Source organism: Hippocampus comes, unplaced genomic scaffold (assembly GCF_001891065.2).
Source record: "Hippocampus comes isolate QL1 unplaced genomic scaffold, H_comes_QL1_v1.1 scaffold321, whole genome shotgun sequence".
Classification (NCBI taxonomy): domain Eukaryota; kingdom Metazoa; phylum Chordata; class Actinopteri; order Syngnathiformes; family Syngnathidae; genus Hippocampus; species Hippocampus comes.
This window is the reverse complement of record NW_017804845.1, coordinates 309,946-332,458: the sequence shown is the minus strand read 5'-3', so window position 1 is coordinate 332,458 and position 22,513 is coordinate 309,946. Positions and strand designations below refer to the sequence as shown.

Here is a 22,513-nt window from a genome sequence, read left to right as displayed (position 1 = left end):
TGACATTGTTCACCGGCGATCCACAACAAAAGTCGCTTGAAGTGAAAAGAGACATCAAGGCAAAACGATGGAGTCGATACGATCTATCGGTAAACGGCTACGACCGGACATTCCTCACTTGGTTCATATATTTGATTTATTTTGACAGTGAAACCTGATCACATCCTCTCACAGTTGCTTGCTTGATTTATTTTTGCAACTTTTTTTTTTTTTTGCTCCCGCCGTGCAAAACGTGAGAATGTAAAGAATTTCAGTGCCTGTGAACTGGAGGGAAGTGGCTGATTCCTTCTTGAAGAGTCCATTTTCCAGGCACTGATAATAGCATCAGTCACACAAAGTAAGTGATCTCACTGAATACTCAGTGACTCATGTGGTACAAGCTCTTACACTGACTTGTCAGTTTCAAAACGGGGGGGGGATATTGACACTCAGCTGCCTGTAAATCTGCTGGGTGGATGACATCACCACACTTCCTTTCCCCCTTGAGGTCGTTGTCCTCAAAATCGTAACCCTCTCAGATGACCGTTTTGTTCTTGTGCTTTTGCCTTCGCACACGCCCGTTCTTCACTATCATTCTGCATAGAATAACTCAATGCCAATGCCAAAGTGATTCCAAAAAAATTCCTTCAAAAAAAGCCCAAAGTGTGTTGCTTGAAGTTGTTTGCTGACAGTCCGAGTCAACGTTCCCTGTCAAATGAAACATAAAACAAAGATAAGTGCATGTGTTGTTCGTACATTATCAAACTCATTTTTGTCACAGTCCAGATTTTAGTTACAGCTTCCCTTGGAGTCAAGAATAACGGTTTATTTATCTGTTGTTTAAGTTACTGTAATGACGGGTTTGTTAACAAGAAAATAGGATCACTCTTATTTATTACAAATGAGAATTTGAAATTGGGGTCAAGATTTTATCAAGCATCGTGAAAGTTGTCATCTTTGATTTGCTTTCGCGGGCCACATAAAATGACGTGGCGGGCCAGATCTGGCCCCCGGGCCTTGAGTTTGACACTGGTGTAGTAGGGTATATTATTAGAATGACTGTGTCATGCGTTTCAAGTACCAGTTGAGGTTTTTGCACACCAGTAGGACAATTTTGGCATACTTGACACCATGCATACTACCACCTGCACTCTCCGTTGCAGTTTATGAAAGCTCTCCGCATTACTTTGGGGCGATATTCTTTTCAATTCTCTTCCTCAAACGACTGGAACACTGTGGAAAAATAATAAAACGTACGTCATCCCTTCCCATATCATTGTTTTAAGAAGAACCTTATATTCACATGATTACGTTATGAAACGAACCTAGAGCCGTCCGTCACTGTCTGTAGGCATAAAAAGCAGGATTGAATAGGACTTGACACTAGTTTTTACTGAAGATTAAAAACTAGGCTGAGATGAAATACTTCCATTCTTTAACCCAATTTGCACAGTATCAAACAAAAATGTGCCACCATCTAGTGGTTGACAGTGGGATTACATCTAAAGTAAATATCGAATAAATGCTCAAACAACTCTCCATCAAGCCGTATGAGCCTTGGTCGGCATTGAGTCTTCCTCTAATCACATGCCACATGTGTGTGTTTGATCATCATGACACCACTCATCTTGTCAACACTAATGAGGTTGCGAACTGGAGTCAAACCGAGCTAATCATCTAAGAGGGTCTACCGAGGCTCCGAAGGCAGTGAATTATTGTCCAGGAATGACCCGGCACCAAAGCAGAAACGGAGGACGGTGAAACCTTAACTCTCGCTTGCTTTTCTGCGGCCGTCTTTGAAGAGTTTAGCTGCGGAAAAACTCCCCGAGGCCTGCGCTGTGAAATCCAAACGTGACATTGTTCACCGGCGATCCACAACAAAAGTCGCTTGAAGTGAAAAGAGACATCAAGGCAAAACGATGGAGTCGATACGATCTATCGGTAAACGGCTACGACCGGACATTCCTCACTTGGTTCATATATTTGATTTATTTTGACAGTGAAACCTGATCACATCCTCTCACAGTTGCTTGCTTGATTTATTTTTGCAACTTTTTTTTTTTTTTGCTCCCGCCGTGCAAAACGTGAGAATGTAAAGAATTTCAGTGCCTGTGAACTGGAGGGAAGTGGCTGATTCCTTCTTGAAGAGTCCATTTTCCAGGCACTGATAATAGCATCAGTCACACAAAGTAAGTGATCTCACTGAATACTCAGTGACTCATGTGGTACAAGCTCTTACACTGACTTGTCAGTTTCAAAACGGGGGGGGGGGGATATTGACACTCAGCTGCCTGTAAATCTGCTGGGTGGATGACATCACCACACTTCCTTTCCCCCTTGAGGTCGTTGTCCTCAAAATCGTAACCCTCTCAGATGACCGTTTTGTTCTTGTGCTTTTGCCTTCGCACACGCCCGTTCTTCACTATCATTCTGCATAGAATAACTCAATGCCAATGCCAAAGTGATTCCAAAAAAATTCCTTCAAAAAAAGCCCAAAGTGTGTTGCTTGAAGTTGTTTGCTGACAGTCCGAGTCAACGTTCCCTGTCAAATGAAACATAAAACAAAGATAAGTGCATGTGTTGTTCGTACATTATATGCGAACTTAGCATGAATACACGTCACAAAAAAATCATCGAGAGAGGCTCACGGAGCTACAGCAACAATGTCGCCGTAGTTATATAACACTACGGATATTTTAACACAAATGGTGCAGCAAATTGATATGTCAACAGACATTAAAATAACACCCCCCCCCCCACCAAACATGTATTCTTTATCCTTTGCATTAATATTTTTTGCATTAAAAAAAAAAAAAAAAAAAAGACTAATATAGCTGCGGTTTACTGAGAAGTCTTCTTCTAATTTCATATATGTATTCTACTGCCCCCTAATGGCCATGACGCATATTATTTTGAGCAATTTTAGCGCTGTAGGTGTTTCGAAAGTAAAATGCTGGTCGGTGGTATTTTTCTGAGGTTACAGCAATTTTTGGTGGTGTTTCAGGAAGGTGTGGAACGCGTTATTGGAGGCTACAAATTTCTCCATCGATTAAATCGATGTTCAGCACATCAACAAAGCAGGGCAGCTTCATTTCTTATTCAAGGCTGCCATGACCAATTTGGTATCTCAGTTTATTTCCTTCCCCCCAAAGAACCACCAAGAAGCTGATATGCAATCAGTCAAGCACAGCAGATTTTTGGAGCCTCCAGGTAGCGCGGTGTCTATTTGTGATGACTCGGCAGTCTTCTAATCTAAAGCCAAGCGGTCTGCTCCCTGCTGGGATGTAACCCGAATAGGCTCGGAGGACCTGCTGGTAATGCCTTGGGGAGGTGGGGGGGTGGGGGAACCCCTACAACCGCCCACTTCGCCCCTTACCTATCATACCTTCTTGTCCATTACACTTTCATTTGCCCAAAACATATTAGACACAATTTGATATTCTGCGGTGGAATCTTTGAGTTTGCTTGTTCTCCCTGTGTTTTTTTTTTCTTTTTTTTTTTTGTTCCTGGTAGTCGTTTAACGAATAAATGCAGACACCATGTCCAGCTAGATCTCCATTCACCATCTGGAATGCGGCGATGTGCCTGTCTGATCGCAGGTGATCTACCTGCCCAAGGCGGAGCTCAGCAAGGATACGGCGTACCCGATGCACCACAGCAGCGTCCGCGGAGTGGAGGACATGTCCACGCTGGCAGAGCTGCACGAAGCCGCCATCATGCACAACCTCTTTCTGCGCTACCAGAGAGACAACATCTATGTAAGGAACCGTGTTGGAACACGTACGGCGAGGCCCCTTTGTGGGTTCCCTGGTGTCGTCTAGACGTAGCGGCGGGCCCTGCATTTGGCGCCTCCGCCTTCACTGGAGATTTACTTGAACTAATCCCGCCATTGTCACCTTGCGCGGGTACCGAGACCATCACAATTATTCCAAAACACAATCTAACAGCATGCATGTCGCTTCCATGCTACAACGGGAATACACATTTGCAGTTTCTATTTAGGTATCCTTTCATTATTAGCGTCTATTAATAATGCAGTGCACTTCAAGGCAAAGCTAATGGTTCTCTGCTTCAGTTTCTGCACGTCAAAATAGACTTTGAGTTGAATACGGTCAACTGTATTGTGAGCCTTGCTTCCTGTATGTCGTTTTTGAAGACAATAATGCACAACAAACTGTATGCTTTGTGTGCAATATCCTGGAATGTTGACCTACAAATCCAATCTGCCAGGTACTTTACCCGAAAGCGCAAAATATTACCAGCTTTAGTGAATGAACTTAAAGTAGGCCATGGAATCCACCCTCAATCGCATAATCCGCTGTCATAAAATCCAGTATGAGAGCTGCAAAAAAAAAAAATAAAAATAAATCTGATATCAAGGAAGTTTGGATTGTCACTGTCAGAGAGGTATTCATTTGACAAGGTGTTTATTACAGTGAACCCCCGTTTATCGTAGGGAGTATGCTTTCTCCTCACTCTCAGCCACTTCCTCCTTGACAATCGCATCATGTCTTTGCGGTTCAATAAAAATATGTACATTACAGGCAACAGTAATTGTTTAATTTTACAAGAATGTTTTTGTTTATTTAATTATTTTGGGGTAGAGGGGGGTATGTTTAAATGTCATTATTTTTAGTTGGTTTTAAAAATTCTATTTTCAAAGGGCTAATATCAGCCAATTGATCGGTCAGGCCCCATAAAATAAATGTTTTCTTCCAGAAGTTGTTGTTTCTTCCTCATTGCTTTTGTCTCCTCTCTGTCTTTTTATTCCCCCCCCCCCCCTCCAACTCCCCCTCTCCCTTTACAGACCAACATAGGTTCAATCCTGGCAGCTGTAAATCCCTACAAGCAGATTGCAGGACTGTATGACGGCGCCTCAGTGGATTTATACAGCAAGCACCAGATGGGGGAGCTGCCCCCTCATATATTTGCCATCGCCAACGAGTGCTACCGCTGCCTTTGGAAGAGACACGACAGCCAGTGTGTGCTCATTAGGTAATGACTGAGTGACCGGCGCTGCGTATTCATGAACTACTCCACTCTGAGCTAAGTGTTGCTCATGTGTCCCGACTCTGAACGTTGTCAGCGGGGAGAGCGGTGCCGGGAAGACGGAGAGCACCAAGTTGCTGCTCAAGTTCCTTTCAGTGATGAGCCAGAACTCGGCCGGTACACCTCCATCGGAGAGGACCACCCGGGTGGAGCAGGCGCTCATCCAAAGCAGGTACAAATGTTTTAGAATGAAGTGGAAATGGCAACGACAAACTGCTGAAATGTTGCAAGCATTCTTTGCTAGCAGTCCCCCCTTTTAAAATGAATGGAATAGTATTATTTGAAGACGCCGTTTTTAATGGCCTCTGATTTCAAAGCATATATTTATTTAGGTTCTGTTATAATGTCCTCCCCCGAAGGAAACTTTCACGAAGCGACAAAAATGAGTTTGACAAACCTGCTGTAAGCAGTTTGGAAAAGACTGCAAATTGGAAGCTTTGCACGGGAATTCATGGTAGTTAATCATCATTTAGCCTAATTTAATGGCACCTCTCCACTATTGGTTCCAGGTTTGCAGTCCCTGCTATTTTGCTGATTTATTTATTTTTTTTGGTACAATTTCAACTGTTTTGTTTTGGCCATGTTAATTTGGGATGAATTTAATTCCAACGTTGGCCATAAGATGGAGGACCACTCTTGTTTTGCAATGTAAACTTGAATGAAGGAGACTGAAAGCAGCAAGTAGGGCAACCCAACAGTATTTCAAGATCTCCCTAGTTAGTGCTGAAAGTAATTCTGTGTGGGATCATCTGTAATCCTGCTTTTTACGCCAACAGAAGACATCGGCTGCAGTTTAAAAATTTTTAATGAACCTCTTTAGGCATAATTTTTGCATATCTGTTGCTGTTGCTGTTTCACAATAATTTTAAAGTGGGTTCCAAGAATTTAAGACCCCCAAAAAGTGCCCTTACTGCTCTAAAAACATGCCTAGGGAGCCTTTAAATGGGTGCTGTGGTTTGTCCCATCAGTCCCATCATGGAGGCGTTTGGGAATGCAAAGACGGTGTACAACAACAACTCCAGTCGCTTTGGAAAATTCATCCAGCTCCACTTCTCCCAGAGCGGAAACATCCAGGGAGGCTGCATCATCGATTGTATCCTCCCACAGTATCATATTATACATCTATAGTTTGAATACAAACTCATAATGATTTTGAAAAGAAATCAATTGCTTATGAATCTGTATTAGCTGGTTACATACAACCCTTAAGGTGTCTTTTTCATCGACGTGTTTTTCTTCCTGACTTTCATCCATTAGATTTGCTGGAAAAGGTAGGCCCGTGTTGAAAGCTTCCTCCTGCAGCAACCAGGAATCCAGGAACTCACATATCTGATAAGAACATGTGATTAAATCCTCGTCATCTGCTCTCACTTCCTAAGAACCGAGTGGTGCGTCAAAATCCGGGAGAGCGAAACTACCACATCTTTTACGCGCTGTTAGCAGGGGCCGACAAAGATCACAGAGGTTGGAGCTTTTGCACTTTGAAAGGAGCCTGTTAAATGAGAACATGGTGGAAATTTAAAGGAAGGAAACAGTCCTATTTTAAAGACAGAAAATACGTATTTTGCTATGTACTAAACGTATCTGAATATTATGAGTTGCACTTTTTGAGCTGAGCACGTAAAATGTTTCTTCTACGTTGTAATATATTTCCAGTAGATGTGCTGGAATTTCTGTGTTGTCTGGTGAAGTGTTCTGTTTGAAATCAACAAAGAGTCCATTTGTATGTCTTTTGTCGCAGACATGTACTTGCTGTCCGAGGGTCCTGAGTCCTACCACTACCTCAGCCAGTCAGGCTGCTTGCAGGACAGCAGCCTGGATGACAAGCAGCTTTATGACAGCGTCATGGTCAGTATCTCACCACTTGGGGGCACTACAACCTTTGGTTACTTGACTAGGCAAAGTTTGATATTAAAAAATACACAGATGAACCAATTCAGGTTAAAAAAAAAAAAAAATCAGTAGCAGAACCATATTTAATGATTCAGTCTAATTCATTAACCAATTATATTATGTACTACATTTCATTTTTTAAAAAAAAATCAATGACAAATTTAATAATTTTTCGTAAATAATTTAGCCAATCACTTCATGAGATAAAGATAAGATAAGAAAACCTTGATTTGTCTCACAATGGAGTAATTCAGAATTTACAGCAGCAACATTTTGAAAGGAAGAAAGTAGAAAAACAAAAAGTATTTGCATGCACAAAAATATATATTTTTAAAAATGATGTATACTGTACATGCATTTTAATTTTCAAATTTTAGAGGGGGGATGGTTATGTCAATCTTACAAATATTACAGAACTCAAAATTATTCCAAAGCTCGACTTTTATATTCTCCCCTACTTTGGACTGCCTATTAGAAGCTCCTCCCCTGACCTCAACATAGTTCCTTTGCACTGAGATGCCACATGAGTGTGCCAAAGCACTCCTTTTGTATTAGACAGGGCTTTGTCCCCATCTTGTGGCAAGCACAAAATGTGGACCTGGCATGCTTTTCAGTGAAAACCTGGTTAGGATAAAAGGTGTCTGATATTCTGCAACACTTTTGATTGTATCGAAGCATGTAATGGCCCTTGCGTATTGGGACACAGGCAGCGCTGCAGGTGATGGAGTTCAGCGAGGAGGAGATCCGAGATGTATTCAAGCTGCTGTCCGCCGTCCTCCAGATGGGAAACATTGAATTTATGACAGCGGGCGGAGCTCAAATCACGTCCAAAGGAGGTAAGAGGGGAAACAGTAAGAGTGCTCACAAGGCGCCAAATGAGATAAGCTGTATCCACATCGAGTAAACGATGGTATCCCATTGTCCAAAAATGTGAAAGATGCGTGCTATTCATGGGACTTGATGGTATTAAAGACATTTTCAGTGAATAACAGGGGATAGGTTTCCTAAAATGGTTCAAGTCTGGCACAAAAGGCCAGCAAAGAGCCCAGAGGGTTCAGGAATTTAATTTCACAACTTGATACCAGTCATTTCGATTCATCTGCCTCCTGCTCCTGAGTTTGATTGACATGGCAGCAACAGTCCCGAACAGGCTGAAACATGAGCGCCATTCCCTTTTGTTCCCTGTCCAACCTCTTTTCCAAACATCCAGGTTACCAACTGCTTAAATAGGTACGCAGTCTTCATCCCCCCCAAAAAACTTCTCTGCTAATAATAACATTCACAGATTCGCTTTGGTCACGCCCAACGTTTGCTCGGCAGAATTGGTCGGGCTCAAGTATACCTCGATAAGTGGGTGACCTGGTTGACTCGATTGGCCACAGAGCGAATCAAACAAGGCAAGGCACCACACTGTTTTTTTTTTTTTTTTAAAGTATTAATATATGTACTGTATCTGTGCGTCTGTGCTTTCAGTGGTCAGTAACGTGAGTGAGCTGCTTGGGTTGGACTCCTTCCAGCTGTCTGAGGTGTTGACCCAGCGCTCCATGATCCTCCGCGGAGAGGAGATCTGCTCTCCGCTCACTGTGGAGCAGGTAAAAACATAGAAACACAGATCGCCACCGAAACATTCCCCACCTCGCCGCCCATATTTGCCTGTGCTCGATCGTCCACATTATTCACATGTCGCTTCTGTCTCGACTTCAGGTTACAGACCGACTTACGCAACTAAACTGTTGGGCGGTGTGTGGGGTTCACCAACTATTTCGCAGGTTAAAAAAAAAAAAAAAAAGGTTCTCCAGTTATAATTCCAATTCCATAGTTGTTTTGGGTGTAATCCCGCTTTCGGCCACTAGATGACAGCACACTTATGTGTTTAACTATAATTGTGAAGAAGAAGAGTGCAAGAGAAGCGCAAAGCAAATTATTCATACAGACGTAGCGGTTTATAAAAAGTATTTCTAGATCTGCCTAATTTTTGCTGAAGAGTTTAGAAAGATGAAATCCTCTTCCATCCTGTTTTATACACCTACAGAATGCAATGGCTGTAAGTTTATTTTAAAATGTACCTCTTTGGGTATGATTATTGATGTACAGCATGTTGTGAGATGAGGATTTCATTTTGCCAATTTTGAAAAAAAAATAGATTTCTTTACTGTAAGCACTTGCGCTCTCGGAATATCGTTTTTAAAATTTGGTGGTATTATGTAAGAGTGGGTTAAATAACGATAAAAGCAAGACAAGTGCATAAATGCTATAAAATCATGTCTGTGGAGGGTATTTCTTGATCACGGATTTCACATTTCACTGGGGTGGTTTAGATCATGACCTTCGCGACTGAGGGATTTTACTGTATCATGTGTCACTGTGGTAGATATAGGAGCACACATGAAGTAGGCAGATAATAAATTACAATATTCACATGCATATATTCTTTATCCTCTGTATAGAATGATGAATATTATTTAAGCTTACCAAGAAGGCTCACGCCAGAAGGAGCAGTGCAATGTCCATTGAATTAAAGCAAAAAATCGTTTTTAATTATTTGTCTTTTTAAAAAGTCGCTTTCATCTGCATCGCTTGGTGTGTGGCGAGCCTTATGCTAGCTTGTCACCCTTTTTTTCCCCCCCTTTACCTCAATGACACGCCTCTCACACACACACACACACACACACACACACACACACACACACACACACACACATCTTCCCCCCTCCACACGGCTTGCGTGACTCCCGACCATTTCCTGCTTTTTGTCTGCCAGATTCTCGGCACAATGAAGCCGTGGCGATAGTGATCTGAGTCAAAAGTACAATGGAGCTCATGATTGGGGGAGGAGGTTGTGGTTGGGGGGGCTGAAGTTGGAGACTTCTCCTGTGGTGGCAGACACTGTAATAATCCACTCGCCGTGTGCCTGGCATTCTGCATCAATGTCTCCGCTTATGATTAATGAAGGTTAATCATAAGTCATCATCGTATTGTAATAATTGTAATGTACTACAGGGCAGAACTTTATAGGTTGAAAACAATTCATTCCAGGATGCCGGGCGAGGCCCCGTAGGAAGCATTTTCCATTAGGAAATCATGTAATTGAGATTAATGTCTTTGGGGGTTTTACTGTTGCCGTTCTTAACTGCCCAAAAGACCAAAAGTGATCGACAGTATCTGTATATAGATTCACGAAAAATGGAGAGAATTTTTTTAATTTTTTTATTTTAGTTTTGATAGTTTTGATGATTTTAAGTTGGGTAAAGTAAAATAAGGTTTAAGGAAAGCTTAAACAAATAAAATAATTCGCCAAAGTTTTTATTAGTAAATAAAGTTTTGGAAAATGGCTTGCATCCAATCCAGCTCCCCTAAACTCCACCACAATTATTTTGTTGCACTTATATGTGAAGCAAACTAGCACTGTTTTGTGAATACAAAAATATGATGGAAGCAAATATAAAGAACGAAACTGGTTTTATGTGACTACACTCACTGGCATACATTCTTTATATCTGCAAAGAGTTACTGCCATTACTGCAGTTGACTGATTCACTTGCAGTCGACGTTCTTCTGAGTGACGTATTATACTGCCCCTAGTGGCCAAATCTCACACACCAGAAAGAGCCGCAAGGAATTACTCATGATGCACACTGTTTAATGATTTCAATTCTATTTCATCATATTAGCACAATTTGTTTTTATAAAGTCAAATCTAATCGCACTATTTTTTGCTGTTATAAATTTTGACTTCCAAGCGTCGTCAAACAACTCGTTTTTCAAGGCACCACTGTGTTCCTATGAAGAGTGAACTTTCAACATGCAAATGCATCGAATCTGTGACTCGAATTGTGGTTTTATGACATTTGGGGTCTTCGACCTATGTGACGCATCCCACCGTCCCCTCCCCCCTCCCCCACGCTCCCTCTTCTTATTCCAGTCAACACGTGAAGGAATCGTTTTATTCGGACCAGAAAAAGAGCTCGTTTGACAAATGGAACAAAGACGCTGCACTGTGCACTTGTTCTGTCTTGCTTGTTCTGTCTGCCCTTTGAAGCAGCTTCTCACTAAATAGGGAGCATTCTTCCACTGCCGGACCCAGTAAGAAAGGCTCCTTCTCCCAGTAAGCGGGGCTCTTCCAACCTACAAGCTCCCGAAGTGGGCACCCCCCCACCCCACTCAATTCCGTGAACCGAGACCCCTCCTCCACCCCTCGTACAGGACAAACAGCCATTCTTCTCTTCTCGCCCCTGTGACGGAGATCCTGGAGCCACCGGCTTTCTTTTCAGTGGCCGGAGGTGACGGGGCATGATGGATGGCGGGAGCTATTGTCGCTACCGCTTTATTTTGGGCTCAGAAATAACATGCAGTGCGTTTATACCAGGGGTGGGCGAACCTTTGTGCTCACGGGCCCCATTTGGTGTTTAAAACGGACGCATGGGCCAGCTCCTTTGTAATTAATGAGTCGTGTGGGGGAACTTACCGCAACAAACATTACCGTTCCACTTAGTACTTTACCTCGTGATTATGTACAGTAAATGCTCGCTGGCCCCTGCTTTCCCTTTACGTTTTCTGCATCGAGGCTACAAATGCATAGTCCTGCAGGTTATTTTATTTTCCGTAAAGATAAGTCGGCAACGACTCAGCATTTTTATTTTATTTTATTTTTTTTTTTCACGCTTCAAGAACGTGTACTCTCACTGTGGAAATGGAGGTACTAAACACCGTGGCCTGTTGTGAAAACAGACAATAGTGCCTGCGCAACGCGCAACACACAACAAAGCTTCAGCGGAACGGCCAACCTCGCCTCACCTCGGGTAACCCGAGGTAACCCGGTGCTCACCTCGCATTGCGTCATGCCTTTTTGCCGCAGGCCGTGGACTCCCGGGACTCGGTGGCCATGGCGCTGTACTCGCAGTGTTTCTCTTGGATCATTTTGAAGATCAACCAGAAGATTAAGGGCAAAGACAACTTCAAGTGCATCGGCATCCTGGACATCTTTGGATTTGAGAACTTTGAGGTGATCAATGCAAAGGGGTGTTCGGGCCGCACTGACATAGGAGGAAAAAAAAACAAATCACAAGATGAGGATTCAAAAATAGTTGAAAACTACAAAAATAAACCCAAATAGTCCTAATGTGTTCTGTATGTACATATTTCTGAACACACCCACGATTAGGCAACGGGGACTTAGGGTGCGATTGTGAGCTGCTCTTGGTCTGCTTTTTATGTAAAAATAAATTTCCCCCCAAAATGCGACTTATACCCAGGAAAGTCCAAAAAGGTACGGATGTTTAACGTAACCCAGACGGTCAAAGACATTTTGCCAAAATACAGGATGGATGGTCGAGGACTGCAAACTTTTTTGCCTCAGAAAAACGTGTTTATTCTCACAAGTTTATCTTGTTTTTTTTTTCTCTTCTCAATTTTATTGTCATAAATTTCCCCGTATTCCCCCATATTCAAGCGCACCGCTGCCGTTCTTCTACCGCGCAGGTCAACCGCTTTGAGCAGTTCAACATCAACTACGCCAACGAGAAGCTCCAGGAGTACTTCAACAAGCACATCTTCTCGCTGGAGCAGCTGGAATACAACAGGTCACCTGACTCAAATTACCCGCCACCGTCACAAGCAGTTTGTTTTCTTCGGCAAGCGTGGAACTGCAGCTCAGGCCGCTCACTGATGCCGTTCTCTTTCTCTGCGTGTTTATTTCTGCCTCTTTGTGCGCCTTTGCCCTTGCAGGGAAGGCATCCAGTGGGAGGCCATTGACTGGATGGACAACGCTGAGTGTCTGGATCTCATCGAGAAGGTATTTGACCTTTGACCTTCGCGACCTGGGACGTCCTGGGTGAAATATTATTCGAAACCAAAACTCTAGCTAGGTAATAGAGGATCAAATCCTTTCGGTAGGCCAGTCATTGCATTTATCTGCAGTCAAAAATTTAAAGGGAATACAATACAATTCAGCTTTATTTAAATAGAGCTCTCACAGCCGGCTGCAGCTGGAACAAAACGCTTTACAGAACATTTAAAATGCTACGTCCAAGAAATCAGAATATTGATCCATATATAAGGTGCATTGGATGAGGTGCACTGTCGGCTTTTGAGAAAATTGAATGCTTTTAGGTGCGCCTTATAGTGCGCAATATACGGAACTCGGCCATTGCGGAGTTCATTAAACATGTTTCCGTCGTATTTTAAATAGAAACATTTGAATTTCCGGTTTTAGTTTCGAAAGTGGCTGTCGTAGTCGTAGCACAAGTTTAAGTACAGTTGTAAATTGTCGCATATACCTTGTGGACTCGAAATGTAACAACCGTAACAGAATTCTTTTTTTTTTCCTGCCGATGTATTGTGTTATCGGTAGCGACTGTTTTTGAAACAGATGCATTTTAAGGGTCCAAAAGGGCTCGATCACACAAAGGGGATTTTGATCAGTGTTCACCTGAAAGCCAGACCTTTTCTCTATTTGTATCCGCACTTAACGAATGCGTATCAAAAATGAAGTTAGCCCACTCTCGCTCTCAGTGGCTCACGTGGGTGGGCAACATGCGTGTGTTGTCGTAAGAAAGGCTGATGTTTGTCGCGGTTCGCATGGTGACGCGCTGCACACAGACGGCAGCGTGCCTTTCACCTTCTCCTCTGTACTTGTCTTTTAGAAACTGGGCATGTTGGCTCTTATCAACGAGGAGAGCCGTTTCCCCAAAGGCACCGACTACACCCTCCTGGAGAAACTGCACAGCCGACACGCCGTGAGTCGGCGTGCGAGCACTTACACACACACACACACACACACACACACCTTCCATATCTTTCACGCTTTAGCAGACGCGAACAAATGCGCACGCAAGTACGTAAAATGATCCGGGGGGACCTCGGGAGGGTAAAATCGCCGTTTGCCAGGTCCAACGTCTATGCGGTGCATGAGAGCCGCATGAGAGCATGTTCATCTCACTCTCGCATGCGAACGCAACAATGCCGAAATGTGAGCAGCCTTTCTCTGAGTTTGATCAGCTTTGTGCGCAAAAAAAAAAAAAAAAAAAAGATGACGGAACAGGTAGAGCCACAAAATAAGAAGTGCCTAATCTATGGCTCTTTTATATAAAGAACTAAATCATATTCAATTTGCTTCACACCCCTTACATTACATAATATGACGGAACTCTCTCTCTTTTTTTTTTTTTTTAATTCTCTTGTCAGGCAAACCCATATTACGTGAAGCCCCGAGTGACCGACCATCAGTTTGGCATCAAGCACTACGCTGGAGAGGTAACCGACCCACGCACACACACACCCTCACGGTGGTCGACAGTCAATTTTATTTTTTTTAACACACCACAATGACGTTTAGAGCGTGACATCAACTAGCCGCTGATCACATTTTTTTTTGTCTTGAAGAGGAAGCAGTGCACTTGTAGGAACAGATCAGATCAGTGCGCCAAATGAAGTTAGTTCATTACCTGAATTGATTTAAGTCATTTTCTATTCCTTGAATGCACAACTTTGTTAAGTGAGGGGGAAATGGTTAAGGGGGAAAAAAAACTTTGGAGCCTGCCCAACCAAAGTAGACGCAGCGTGGAGAATTATTACACTGCACGCAAAGAGGTTTGTGAACATTTGCAAACAACGTACAATAAATTGTCGCCATGCAGAGCCCATTGTTGTGGTGGGCCCAGTACAAGGGCAAGGCTTCCCTGTTTCGCCAAGTTGTGGAAGTGTTACCTGGTTGTCCCGATGGTAAATGGAGTCCCATTAAGTTTAAATGTGACAGGAAAATAGAATTAGCCTTAACTAGAAAACGAGCCAAACAAAAAAAACGATAGCTTATTAACCACGTGACTAGCACCCAGCTAGCTAAAACACATAAGCTAATGGATTGACAAGATTAGCACAACAAAGCTAACTGTAACGTGAAGCTAGCAAGCGCGAGGTGTTATTTCAGGTCGCAGAATTTTTCCATCTTTATTGCACAGATAAGGGCCAAGTATGACACAAGCGAGAAGACACTGTGGCGTCACGGCCCTGCGAAGCACCTCAGTGTGTGCGCGAGCGAGGTAGCACAGCCGCAAGTCTCGCACGGATGCTTATGCTAATGACTTCATCCACTGAGGATAGCCCCTTTCCTCCACCCCTTTCCAGCCGTTGTGTGTTCCACTCTGGGCTGCTTCACTGTTTGTGTTAGTAGATCGCTGTCTTGTCACTTGAGGAAATGACTGCATCCTTCCCCCCCATCTAATTGAATTATTTGCCTTCTGCCTTACCCTGAGGTGGAATTTTTACACAAATCAAAAGACTCAGACAGAGTGAATCCTACAATGTTATGCATATCAACAGATATTTTATATCCTGGATATATTGGGCAAATTATAACTCGTCATTCCATCCTCAGATGGATAGATAATTGTCAAAATTCTTACACTTTCCATTTTGCTAACAAAAAAAAAATCAGTTATAAATATAGCCTTTTGGCATAATTAGATGATATTTCTCACCACATACTCCTACAACTAGAAAAAAAGCTTTATTTAATGTGATTAGTTTGTTTTTTTTCATTATGTACTTTATTGCTTTAGATCTGTCTGTCTGTCTGTCTGTCTGTCTGGCTAGCTAGCTTGCTAGCTATCAAATCATCTGCCTACTTGCCGGATTTTGTTGTCAATCTATGTGTAATTGACAATTGTGTGTAATTAAATTGATTGAACCTTAAAGACACACGCACACACACACACACACACACACACACACACACGCACGCACGCGCGCGCACACGGACACACACATACACAGAGGAGTCCTCTGTGAATTCTGAATGACGGAGCATCGCCATGGGTCTCATGGCTTCCCCTCAAGCCAAGCTGGCAAAAGGAGGGATTGTAGACTTGTCATTTGTTTGCGCCGCTCCCACGCGCACACACGCACACACACACACACACACACACACACACACACACACACACACACACACACACACAGACGCACGCACGCATGCGCGCCCACCCTCTCATTCTCAAGTGTTTTTTTGTGAACGTATGCGTACGGTTTAGATTGTGTGTTGAAATAATCATCTTTATTTTCATCTTGATACATGACTGTGGTTCCGGGAGCTCGCAGCAGTGGAATGCTGCGTTGCTAAGGCCCGACTAAACTCAACATGTGACGGAATTAACACACACACACACACACACACACACACACACGGGCCGCTCCCCTTTGTGTGTCTTTGTAGACAATGTGGCTCAAGCAGGAATTCACAAGCTTGCACCATATACACTGTACTGTTACTTTATTAGCGACACCTGCACATACTCGCGCTGGATCATAAAGGTAGAACCGACTAGAATTGCAACCCAAAAAAAACCCAAGCGGCAAATAAAACACGTATCATAACGTCATTAAAATGGATGTTGCAGGTGGTGGGAGCAAGGGAGCTGTCCAACTCACTTAAAAATAGTTCCTTGGCACCAAGATACCACAAAATAGCATTGCTTGGCCTGAGCGCAAAACATTGAGTTTAATTTTCTCTCGACTTGAGCAGTGGCTTATCTGAAGTTCGACTCGCAACAAAGCAAAAAAAAAAAAAAAATCTACCAAACTCTGGCTCTTAATTCAAAAACCTTGCAAGATGAGCTACTTGTAAGCCAAGGTAGCACTTTACTTAACTTGCGCCGCAGTCTACGACATGTATTGTTGAGTCTAACTGCTGTTTGTCCTTCCCCGGTGTTTGACCAAATGTAAAAATGTTTCTGTCTTAGGTCCTTTACGATGCACGCGGCATCCTGGAGAAGAACAGGGACACCTTCAGAGACGACATATTGTTCATTCTCAAAGACAGCAGGTAAACACCTTTTGTCGCAAATCCAACCCCCTCTTTCCAGTCACACACTCCGCATCAGGAACACAAACTGTGTGTCGTCAGGCTCGACTTCATCTACGACCTCTTTGAGCGCGTGGGCAGCAGGAACGGAGAAGAGACCATGAAGATGGGAACCGCCCGACGCAAGCCCACCGTCAGCTCTCAGTTCAGGGTGCGTATGCATCGATGGATCGATAGGTGCCGTCAGTGGCTTGTGCGAGCGATAGATGGAGGGATAAAAAAATGTCTGCATCATATTCCGAAGTGTGTCATGAAAACTGTTGACGTACATAATAACGGATGCGTAGGAGCGGAGAAATACATTTGAACAAATAATAGAAACAGTCTATTTGTAAGTATGCATCACACTGAAGGTACAGTGAATCTATACGGTGAATTATTTCGCTCTCACACAGTGGAGAATTGTTCTGCCAGTGAATAGTAAACGGCGTGAAGGAAAACGACACAGACCGGCTCATTGTCCTCCAAGTGCCACTGCACGCGAGGGTCATATCCCACCCCCAGTGTCGCGCACAAGACGGGCAGATAGACATCTCGCAGAATGCCGTCTGTGTATCTGAGCGGCCAAAATAATAGGGAGGATAGCTGTACGTGCTTTTTTTCGAGTGGAGCGGGAACGAGGGCTGGGGTGGGCTCGCAGTCCAGTTACTTTGTCCTAACTGCAGTGCGGAGAGAAGGGGGAACGGTGGGGGGGGGGGGTGGTGGCTTGGATTTGGCCGGCTGCCCAGGCCACAGTTTCTGAAGCCAGGGGGATTAGTGTTGATGGCTGGGCAGAGCGGGGCCAACCAGGGGCCAATCACGCTCAGCTCAGCCAGGCCAGGCCTCGATGGAGACAGCCTGTCTGAGGCGGGGAGGAGAGCCGGGCCCACACAGTCCAAGGGTCCCCCAATTGTGTGAACGTATGCGTGATGCATTCGGGTCGAATAGAAAGTCGGAAATATTCCACTCGGATCTCCAAAGCTCTCTGACAACTAAACGATGATTGCAGCGTGTCTCATTCAGTAGTCTTGTACAGTTCACTTGTATTGAACTTTTAGGTTTTCTCTCTCTCTCTCTCTAATACGCATAATATAATTTTATCTGCTTTGACCCTAAAAAGATTTTTAATTGCCGATAAATGCCGCCAGATGTTGGCAAAGCTCTACTTATGTCGAAATGAAACTCCTCAACTCACTTCCACTTGGCTCCTTGACATCAGAGTGCCACCAGGTAACATCAAGCTCATGCTTTTATTGCTTTGGCGCAAGCTCAGAAGCTACGTGACTCGGACAGCCAATTACAAAGCACGAAAAGCACGAGAAGTATGTTTTTAGAATGTGGGAGGACGCCCAAGAAAACTGGCACAAGCACGGGGGGGAATCCAAATTCCACGCAAGAAGGTCTTGAGCTGAGTCGAGCCCAAAAACCTCAGTTTGTCTTCATAGCAAGTTCGAGTATTGCTGTGACATGAAGGCATATCCATATCGATTCACACACGCTCGGTCGCCGTCGTAATAATCCAAAAGGGGGTCTTCTCATACCTCGCAGTAGGTCATTTGCTTGAAACAGAACAGCTACTTTTAATCAAGACACCCAGGAATACTTTTACTCTTTTTTTTTTTGTTGTTTCAAATGAATTGAGGTCATGGAAAATGTTGGCACTAAAGCGGAGCCTTCTGTTTTTTCAGGAATCTCTCCATTCCCTCATGGCCACGCTAAGTGCCTCCAACCCTTTCTTTGTGCGCTGCATCAAACCGAACATGGCTAAGGTAGGTCCGATCAGTTCGAAGTGCTTCTCATTGTTGTCATCGCTTCGAGTTCATGTCCCGCTAAGTCATTTTACAGCGTAGCCGTAGACCTGACCACTAAGTCATAACAATACTGTATGAAAAAAACAGCCAGGTTATTTATTTATTTTTGGGGGCGGGGGTCTATATTTTCAATCCTAATAATCGCGGGCCGTTCCCCTCCGGCCCGATGCAAAGACTCCCTTTGTGCTCCTGGGCTGCGTACCAGCGCATTCCAACTACTCCAGCCCTTTTACAGGGGGTCAGAGGTCGCTCCAGCGCTCGGCTGATTTGGCTGCGTCAGTGGAATGCCAAAACGAAACCACAGCGGCGGCCGAGCCGGCGAGTGGTTTATGTATTCGTCCTGCGTTTCTCCCTTCCTCTTGACCACGTGGGCTATAAAAAGGGGGATTCGCTTGTCTGATTGTTGGATTGAGCCAATGTCTTGATTGTGTGTGTGTGTGTGTGTGTGTGTGTGTGTGTGTGTGTGTGTGTGTGTGTGTGTGTGTGTGTGTGTGTGTGTGTTGCTCGTTCTGAACCGCCTCTCCAAACATTCACACTCTTTCCTCTATCATCACCATTTCCTCTATGAAGCAGTTTGCTTCTTCCGTGACAATCGCATCATGTTTTTGTGGTTCAATAAAAAAAATGTAATAAAATAATACAATGCAGTCGTGTGGAGCTTCAAAAAAAACTGATTTTAGGTTGCAGTTTTGCTGGTGCAGCTACATTGACTCCAAATCTTCACCTAACCTGCATTGTTTTTGGAATGGCCCAGTCCGGATTCAAATATCGAAACTATGATGCCGATCACCACACAACCGTGCTGCCCGATAAAATATACCGAGCCAGATTTTCTGTTCCTATCGAGCACGGAAACATTTTGCTCTCGTCGCCCTCTCAATGGAAACGAGACATGCCTTCGTTCATCTGACAGATTTGCAGGATTACCGTCTTCTCATATGATTACACGCATCCCGACACACCCGCACAATTTATATTCATCCTCCCTCGCTGGGAGAAAAGTCGGCGAGAGGCCCGGCTTGTTTTCCTGCCAGCGCCTCTTTGAGTGGGCCTAAATCCCCCGCTAAAGAGCTCAGGGCTCCGAGCGCAGAGGAGGCGCTGGCCCGGCCTTCGTGCGTGGATGTGTGCGTTTCATTACGAGCATGAACACATGCGAGCATGAAAGGGCTTCCCTGCATAGTAACATGTGCACGCAATTAGATTGACACCTTTGCGGAATGCCTTGGCTCTATTTGGGGGGGCTTATCCGGCACCGCGTGCTCTCTGGGTGACAATGGGCCTTCGTGCGGACGTCTCAGGCACCACTCGACAAACTTATTGAGGCATCAAATAGATTAGCTGTTTTTTTTTTTTGTTTGTTTTTTTGTGGGCATAAAACAACCGCAATTGGCTCGCGACTGATCCAGGGTGCACCTCGCCTCTCAGCGGGGATAGACTGCAGCTCACCCATGTCCCTTATGTGGACAATGCTCATCGATATCGAGTCTGCCAATATCTTAGCAAGATTGACTCGCTTGACCCAAGTAATGACTTGTTTGATTCCCCCCCCCCCCCACAGTTTCGCTTGCGACTTTCAGATCACGACTCCTCGACTTGCGCGACTGACTCCCACCGCCGCTGTGTGTTTGTGTTGCTCTCGACAGAAAGCCAACCAGTTTGATCCAGACGTCGTTCTGAACCAGTTGAAATACTCGGGAATGCTGGAAACGGTGAAGATCCGCAAGGCGGGATTCCCTGTTCGCCGCTCCTTTCAGGATTTCTACAACAGGTCCGTGTGTTTTCTGCTCAGTTCGAATGGATGCGGTCAAAAAAAAAAAAAAAGGCGTCAACCTCCATTGTTGTTTTCTACGGGGGAGGGAAGAGGGGTAGATCAGGGGATGCCACCGATTTTTTCTCTTTTTTTTCCAACCATGGTCCCGTGTAGCCCTTTAAGACTCTTCAATGCAGTGGTGTCCACGCTACGGCACGGCGGCCATTTTTCAGCAGCCGGCTTGCTTATACCAGAAATAACATTTGTCACGCCCACTTCAACTAATGAATCGGTTCGTATCATAGAAATCCAGAGAAATTATTTATGACTGAAGTTCGAGCGCAATTTCTCTGCAGAGCATTGTGGTGAATGGAGATGGTTCACTTTTAGAATTTAGCAATGGTTAGCTCGCAAAAGTGTGCTCTCGTTCATTTGGAGGTGGGATTTGGTTGCTGTTCAGTGCAGGGGTGGATCTAGTCTGGTGGGACACCGGGCAAAGGTCACCCCAAAATTGGCCTTATCCCATTCAAAAGAAAGTTATGAAAGCTGTAGTAAATTATGTCACGGATTTTCCCAAATAACTACAAAATATCAGCAATAAGCTGCTTGATTGATTTCAGAGTGTGTGATTAACAAAAAAAGAATTTCCAACATCCTTCTGTTTTTCTGTATGGGGCCCTCAGATGACCCAAGTTTGGACACCCCTGCTTTAGTGATTAAGGGCATATCCAAATCAATTTGACTTGCATGTCATGTCGCTGCGTGTCCTCTTTTGAACCTCCTCGTAGATACAAGACGATCCTGAAGAGCAAAATCCAGACGGAAGACGAAAAGCAGAATTGCGCAGAGCTTCTGGCATGTCATGACAACACGAAGAAAGAATGGCAGCTTGGAAAGACAAAGGTAAAAAGACCGCCAAAGATTTTTTTTTTTTAAATAATCGACTGTAATGTGAAGAAAGTTGATGAATCAATGACACGTTGATATTTTTCACGTCTTGTTTGGGAAATGACGCCGCTTAAAATTGAATGATGGTCAAATTTTGAAAATCTCTTTTTCCCTTGTCAAAATGTGGCGTTCATGGTACTTGAGACACTTTTTTTTTTTTTGGTGTGTATTCCTTGCAAAATAGTATTTTCAGTGGCAAACTATCGTGCTTCTCTTGCCAAATACTCTTTTTGCTGTGGCGGAATTTGTGTTTTTTGTGGCCCAAGTGTTTACTGTGTCCAAATAGTTTTCTGCTGCCAAATGGAGTATTAGTTTTCCCCTCTCAAGGTTCCCAGGCTGTTCATGTGTGTCGCAGTTTGGACGCCCCTCGCCGTGACTCACGTCCCAAAGAATTTACTGGCAGGTTGCGGTCAGATGTTCTGCTCCCTTGTTGACAACCGCACGCTTTGGATGGCTTCTCCCCCAGATTTCACTCTCAGCGCATCGTGCGACTCAGCGCCAGCCGCCGAAAGCGGGTAATCCCGAGGCGGCCTCAATTGTTCACCTCCCGACGACGCTCACCGAATAATGATTAAACTGGCCGCTTTGGAAGCGACCGGGCTCTCAGGGGACACCTTTTTTGGCGCAGCCGTCTCTCTCCCGGCTCTCGATTTCAATCATTAACTCTTCCTTCGGAAGACCTGGTTTTTCGCAGCTTTCTCAATGAATGATTAACTTTTTAATAGCATGTTGGATTGTGAAGGGCAAACCCCCCCCCCCCCCGCGACAAATATCATATGCTGCGAATCCTCCACGTAAAATTTTTTTTTCGCTATCTTTTGTTTGCGACGCACCCATCTGGCTGATGCGCTAACCGCGCGTTTTGTACAGACGGCAGTTTTGAAGTCTCTTCATGAATACCCGGCCGGGCGCTAAACCGCCCGTGTAGACGCGGCGGTGAAAATGAAGCACATGGAGTCATCGTGTCGCACCGGGATCTCGTTTTTACGTGTCACGGTTTTGAACTTTGGCTAGATGACGGCTCCACTTGATAGTGCGGTTGGGCGTCCTTCGGTGCACATGGTCATGTTTTGAGATAGGGGGGAATGTTGTGTGGGTTGTGGGAAGAAGGCCGAGAGAGAGGGCCGTGTTTCCTTTGGAGGTGGAACAATCCATGTGTGATTATACGCTTGCTGATTGTGTTCGCGGAGGAAGTGTGAGAGCTGAATTGGGGGGGGGGGGGGGGGGGGGCTGGGGCGGGGGGGGCTA

At 44.4% G+C, this 22,513-nt stretch overlaps 1 protein-coding gene and 1 long non-coding RNA gene across 2 annotated transcripts in view; one reads left to right on the top strand and one right to left on the bottom strand.

Annotated features, from left to right (window-relative positions):
- Window positions 1-22,513, top strand: part of myo10l3 (myosin X, like 3) — a 63,836-nt gene that overhangs the window by 15,082 nt on the left and 26,241 nt on the right. Inside the window, exons 3-21 of the mRNA XM_019875583.1 lie at window positions 3,579-3,737; window positions 4,787-4,974; window positions 5,066-5,200; window positions 5,997-6,121; window positions 6,286-6,299; window positions 6,408-6,492; window positions 6,770-6,876; window positions 7,628-7,757; window positions 8,395-8,513; window positions 11,777-11,923; window positions 12,400-12,500; window positions 12,646-12,712; window positions 13,563-13,655; window positions 14,104-14,172; window positions 16,656-16,738; window positions 16,820-16,928; window positions 18,445-18,525; window positions 20,211-20,335; window positions 21,106-21,220. Coding sequence (XP_019731142.1) covers window positions 3,579-3,737; window positions 4,787-4,974; window positions 5,066-5,200; window positions 5,997-6,121; window positions 6,286-6,299; window positions 6,408-6,492; window positions 6,770-6,876; window positions 7,628-7,757; window positions 8,395-8,513; window positions 11,777-11,923; window positions 12,400-12,500; window positions 12,646-12,712; window positions 13,563-13,655; window positions 14,104-14,172; window positions 16,656-16,738; window positions 16,820-16,928; window positions 18,445-18,525; window positions 20,211-20,335; window positions 21,106-21,220 — 2,052 coding nt within the window. The remainder of the gene's footprint in view (window positions 1-3,578; window positions 3,738-4,786; window positions 4,975-5,065; window positions 5,201-5,996; window positions 6,122-6,285; window positions 6,300-6,407; window positions 6,493-6,769; window positions 6,877-7,627; window positions 7,758-8,394; window positions 8,514-11,776; window positions 11,924-12,399; window positions 12,501-12,645; window positions 12,713-13,562; window positions 13,656-14,103; window positions 14,173-16,655; window positions 16,739-16,819; window positions 16,929-18,444; window positions 18,526-20,210; window positions 20,336-21,105; window positions 21,221-22,513) is intronic.
- LOC109519244 (uncharacterized) overlaps window positions 21,242-22,513 on the bottom strand; it is a 24,589-nt gene continuing 23,317 nt past the window's right edge. The window contains exon 4 of the long non-coding RNA XR_002168908.1: window positions 21,242-21,261. This is a non-coding gene — a long non-coding RNA (uncharacterized LOC109519244). The remainder of the gene's footprint in view (window positions 21,262-22,513) is intronic.